Genomic DNA, 5,635 nt, shown 5'->3' on the forward strand with positions numbered 1-5,635 from the left:
GGCAGCGGCAGGCGGGTCAGAAGCACCCGGGGCTGCCTCCGCAGCACCTCCTCCATCAGCTGGGCTGTGTGGGCTGGGTGATTCCGGGAGGGACGTGAGCGGCTGGGCAGAGGGGTCTCCTGAGGACCCTTCAGCGCATTCTCCAGGGGCAGGCGAGTCAGAAGCACCCGGGGCTGCCTCCGCAGCACCTCCTCCATCAGCCGGGCCGTGCGGGGCGGGTGACGCCGGGAAGGACGCGAGGGGCTGGGCAGGGGACTCAGCAGCGGGATCCCCTGTGGGCTCAGCAGGTGACTGTCCGGAAGAGCCTTCAGGGGACCCTTCTGGGGTCTCTTCGCAGGACTGTCCTCGGAGCTCTCCTCCGAGCTCTCATCTGAGCTCTCCTCCGAGCTCTCCTCAGATGTCTCCGAAGGACTCGGTGGCAGCCAGGTGGGCAGTTCTGCCCCCATCCTGCCCTGCTGCCCTGTGGGGTCCTGCGAGGGGGAGGCTGGCACCCCCCAGAAGGGGTCCGCGTCCCCCAGCATCGCTGCTGACAGGTGGTCCTTGGCCCAGTTGCCCTGCATCCCGTAGCCCAAGAAGTTGGGGGCTTTGTTGGAGGAGACTGTGCTGTCGAGGCTGTCAGGGACGTCGGGGAAGATGTTTTCACCGTCCACCAGCATCACCACCGCCACTTGCTCATTGTCGCAGCCGCCCTCTGCCCTGTACTCCGAGAGGTGGGGGAGCTCGTTAAGGGAGGTGCTCAAGTTGGAGACGTGGGGGACACTGGGGACGGTGTCCTTGCCATCCCCCAGCCCTGCCGCCACGGCTCGCTCCTTGGGGCAGCCGCCCTCCGTCACGTACCTGCAGAGGTCAGGGAGCTCCTTGAGGACCTCAGCAGGCAAGTTGGGGACACTGGCGGTCAAGACGGTGTCCCCACTGTCCCCTAGATGTGCCACCATCGCTCGGTCCTGGGGGCAGTCACCGTCCACCACGTACACAGAGAGGTCGGGGAGCTCATCACAGCACATGGTGCTGGTGAGGCTGTTGGGGAAATCAAGGACATCAGGGACAGTGTCCTCACTGTTCCCCACTCCCACCACCACCCGCTTCCACATACCTGGAGAGGTCGGGGAGCTCACCGAGGAGGGCCGTCAGCTCTGGGACATCGGAGACAGCGTCCTCACTGTCCCCCAGCCTTGCCGCCACTGCCTGCTCCTTGGGGCTGCTGCCCTCCGCCACGTAGGCAGAGACGTCGGGGAGCTGCTGGAGGAAGGCAGTCACGCTGGGGCTGTCGAGGACGTCGGGGATGGTGTCCTCGCCATCCACGGTGTTAAGCCAAGCGAGGATCTGTTGGGCAGTGGTGTCCTCTGCCTCCTCAGGAAAGGCCTCCGCGAAGGCGTCCAGCCCCTGCTCGGGCAGGTCTGCGGGCTTCCCCGGGGCTGCCAGGGTGGTCACTGCTGCTGCAAAAGCAAAGCCAACCCAAGTCCAGGCCATGCAACCTTTCCTCAGCTTGGCTGTCTGCCTGTGGGCTCTGCCAGCCCCTAAACTCACCTTTGGGCTTTATGGTGGCTCTGCCAGTCAGCGGAGCCAGGGCGGGCTGGTGGGCGCTGGCAGCAGGGACGCTGTCCTCGACGGCCACTGCCTCCATGTTGGAGGCCTCCGGCAGCTTCTGGGCGCTGCCGGGCGTGTTGTGGAGCAGAGGGGGGCCCTGCACCCAGCGCTGAGCTGCGGGGTGGCAGGGTGACGGGGGGCTGGGGCGGGCAGGGACGTGCAGCAGGCAGGAGCCCGTGGGGTACAGGGGCTCCTCCTGGACCACGGTCCCCGGCCCCAGCCCCATCGGCTGGGGGGGCACCAGCGTCCTCCCCACCACCTGCTGTCCCCAGCCATGGGCAGGGGGACAGGGAGCAGCCATGGAGCAGAACTGCACCCCTGGGGGGAGCTGCACCATGGGAGGGAGCCACATGCCGGGGTGGAGCTGCACCAGCTGCCCCGGGGCCCCCATGGGCCCTGGCCCCCCCTGCCAGACACTGGCCTGGGGCAGCTGGTAGGTGATGGGGGGCAGCTGGGCAGGCTCAGAGGCCGCCGGCAGACCCGGGACAGAGCGCAGCATGTCTGCTGTGACCGGTGGCGGCGCGGCTGCAGCACTGACGCTCTGACACCCTGTCGTCGGGTGGTTTGGATCTGCCCCATTATGACATCACCCCTAACGACACCCCGTAACCGGGGACCGGCTGTGAGCCGCTCCGCAGGCAATGGGCTCCTGGACACTCCGGCCCCTCGCTCCATGGCTGCCCTCAGCCTTTGCTTACCCACAGCCCAGACGACACTGGGCCCTGTACCTACACCCTGTCGATGGCTGCTCTGAGCAAAACCAGCCTGTGACTCCCCTGCAACTTTTCAGTGTTATTTGGCCTGGTGTAAAGCTCCCCAGATGTGGGCACCAGCTGCCCTGGTACCAGCTCACGCAGGAGGAAGCCGAGGCACAGGCTGGCTAACGGCAGTGATGAAGCCGCAACTACTCTGTCCCTGCCGTATCTGCTGCCAGTTTGGAGGGGTGGAAGGCGCCACCCAGGGCACAGGAGAGGAGAGCGGGGGGACAGGGAGCCCCGTCCTGACTCCTCACTGGCTTCACTCCTGGCCAGCTGCTTTTCCTCTGTGCCAGGATGGAGAGCACAGCGGGGGCTGGGGGGCGTTGGTCCCCCAGGAGCTGTGTGGGATCCCGGGGTGTCGCTGAACAGGGGGTCTCTGCCCGCAGGTGCCTGTGGGAATTAAGAATTGGTAGTTAGCAAAATGTAAACTGGCCTTGAGGTTAGAAGAATGATTGTGGATAACTGAGTTTAACATTCCTGGGGTGATTTGAGGTTCTTTTGCTGCGGCAGTGAGGTGATGCCGGGCTGCGGAGCAGAGCGGGGTGGGAGGCGAGGAAGGGCGTGAACGTCTCGAAGCTGGGAAGGGCTTTGCAGCGAGCCCTGTCCCCATGGGAGGGGACGCTGGCCGTGTTCAGGATGAAGGCCTTGCGGCCCTGGCTGGGGTGTGTGCCCGTGCCCTCCCTGGCCCCCCAAGGTGTGTCCTGGTGCCAGGGGCTCCGTGCTGCTTTCTGCGTGGGGCCGTGTCCGTGAGTCCTGCAGGGAGCTGTCTGTCCTGGCTGCCCCGCCAAAGGGCTCCTTGCCCCGGGGAATGGGCCGGGGGAGTCCCCCCTCCCCCCCACCACCATTGCCTGCCCCGCTGGTGGTGACTCGGCCCTGAGGGCGGCTGAGTGCCCTTCAGGGCTCACCGGCTCTGATTTGGGGCTCAGTGGGGCTGTTGCACCATTGGGTGCCGTTTCCCAATGCCCCCTGCGCTGCCTCCCCCTCCCACACAGACACAGAGAGGTTTTGAAGAAAACAAATTTTAATTGCAATAAACAACAGAGAATGTCCCATCAAAACTACTCTAATACCCTCCCTCCCCCCAAATACATGAACATCCCCACCCACGCCCCAAACACCCCACCCTTGAGCCCCCACCCCCCAAATACAATAACATACCCCCCCAATACACCACCCTCCTCCCGCACCCCCAAGATACCCCACTCTCATCACCCACTGCCCCGTTCCCTACATCAATCTTTACTCCCCCCTGCCCCCCCCGGGCTGACTGCAAGTGCCCTGCGCTTGCTGGGGGGCGGTGACAGGGTGCTCTGCCCCCGCTTCCAGTCCCGCTTCTCTGGCACGGCCGGCTGGGACGGGGGCGGCTCCATCCCCGCATCCCCCCACGGCTCCTGGGCCTCCAGCCCCATCAGAAAGTCCTCCAGGCCCAGGACGGTGTCGATGGTGTTGTCGAGGCCAAGCAGCTCATCGGGCAGCAAAAGCGAGGGGGAGTCACAGGGGGGGATGGCTGCGCAGGTGTCAGCCAGGTCCCCAGGCATGGGGCTGCTGCTGGCACCGTCCTGGCTGAGCCCCACCGAGTCCAGCGACCAACCAAAGAGGCTCAGGGCCTCTTGGAGCAGCATCTCATCGCTGAGACTGAGATCTTCTGGTGTGCCCCCAAGGTCTTCATTGTGGGGGACAGCAGCGGGGCTGGTGGGGACGTCACTGCCCGGGGGGATGTTGCTGCCTGGGACTGGCCCCATGGGGGTGGCCGCACCGGAGATGTTGTTTTCCGGTTGCCCCTGGACATCCTCGTAGGTGGGGATGGACGTCGACAGCACTGGGGAGCCTGGGGCCATCGCTCTCCCCTCTTCTCTGGTGACTCCACTGTCCCCAGGCATGGGGCCGCTGCTGGGACCATCCTGGCTGACACCCACCGCATCCAGGGAGTGACTGAAGAGCCTGAGGGCCTCTTGCTGAAACATGTCTTCAGTCACAACCAGGTCGTCCGTGGCATCCCCAGGGCCTTGGTTGTAGGGGTCAGCACCGGCTGCTGGGGGGACGTCGCTGCCTGGGGCGATGTCAGTGCCCAGGGGTGCCCCTGCAGAGGTGGCCGTGCTGTCGATGTTGAAGGGAGCAGACAGCCCCTCGATGTGCCCGTAGCTGGGGATGGAGGTGGATGGTGGTGGCATGTTGGTCCACTCGTAGCCAAAGAGTCGGGGGTCAAAACGGCAGCCACACGGAGCCCTCAGCAGCCCTGTGTAGGTGAGAGGGAGCTGTGCTGGGCAAGGGGGACCCTCTGGGGGCACCCACCGAGCCGGCCCCCATCCCCAACATCCCCCGGCTCCGCGCCACGCACGTGGGGAGCTCGTGGCCAGGGCGATGCCTGCGGGATGAGCTGCTGTGCCAAAGGGACGGGCTCAGAAATCGGGGACGAGTCTGGCTTCTCCGAGGTGAAAAGGGGAGAGATGGTGCCAAGTATGTGGTAAATTCTCTGGCCGTGGGCTGTACTGGGCACACATCAGCCAGGTGAGGGCAGGGACGCTCGCCCAGGCTTGCCAAACCCCCGTGCGAAAACTGCCTGGGGAGGGGGCACGGGAGTGATGGGGACTCTGGGGTGCCCGTGGTCGGGGGTGCTGAAGGTGCGGAAGGTGCCGGGGTGGTGGAGCAGAGAGGGGTGCCATACCTTGTGGAGGGGCCTGGGGGGCGTGGGGTGCCCCCCTCGCCGGGGGTGCCCAGGCTGTGGGGAAGGGCTGCTCCTGCCCGGGCAGTGGGCACAGGTTGGCTGAGCCTGGAAGAGAGACGGGAGCCATGGCCGGCGCTCACCTCCGCTCTGGCCCCCAAGAGCGTCCCCGGGCTGCAGGGGTCGGGGTCGGGGTCGGTGCCTACCTTGGTGGGAGAAGATTTCGGGGAGCAGAGAGAGCCGCAGGAACCGGGGCCCTGGGGGGTCCCAGGAGCCGCGCAGAGACACCCACCCTGGTGGCAGCACCATGGTTTGTGGTGGGTGTTGGTTGCTAAGGACTCTCTGGGGTGTCCCGGGACGGAATGTTGGGGGTCCCCAGGTTACGCCCCGCCCCCAGCAACCTCCCCAGCTCCTCCTGGGGAGGGAAAGGGTTAAAAGGGGCCTGTGGGTGCAGGTGCCTTGGACTGGAAGCCTTGGTCCGTTGCCAGAGCTGAGACAGCCTTGGGATCAGGGGGACTTGGTGGCAGGAGCCCCACACCTGGAGTGCTGGGCTGGAGGGGGCAGGTGGGGCAGGAGGGGCAGGCAGGGCAGGCGAGGGGAGGGCTGGCAGGCGATGTGAGGGAGAGGT

The 5,635-nt window shown here is 66.0% G+C and overlaps 1 protein-coding gene across 1 annotated transcript; it reads right to left on the minus strand.

Moving 5' to 3' along the window:
- Positions 1-984: 984 nt before the first annotated feature.
- LOC141949784 (uncharacterized) lies at positions 985-2,786 on the minus strand. The gene is made up of 2 exons (XM_074883781.1): positions 1,528-2,786; positions 985-1,436 (listed from the first exon to the last, which is right to left on the minus strand). Exons 1-2 carry the CDS (start codon positions 2,084-2,086, stop codon positions 1,054-1,056), a joined length of 942 nt encoding a protein of 313 aa, XP_074739882.1. The 5' UTR covers positions 2,087-2,786; the 3' UTR covers positions 985-1,053.
- Positions 2,787-5,635: the final 2,849 nt, after the last annotated feature.

Source organism: Strix uralensis, chromosome 14 (assembly GCF_047716275.1).
Source record: "Strix uralensis isolate ZFMK-TIS-50842 chromosome 14, bStrUra1, whole genome shotgun sequence".
Lineage (NCBI taxonomy): Eukaryota > Metazoa > Chordata > Aves > Strigiformes > Strigidae > Strix > Strix uralensis.

Bases quoted from the DNA above. Each gene is read 5' to 3' on its own strand.
- LOC141949784 (XM_074883781.1), bottom strand. From the start codon at position 2,086: ATGCTGCGCTCTGTCCCGGGTCTGCCGGCGGCCTCTGAGCCTGCCCAG. The intron at 1,437-1,527 runs GTGAGTTTAGGG...TTGCTTTTGCAG, and splicing joins AGCCACCATAAAGCCCAAAG to CAGCAGTGACCACCCTGGCA.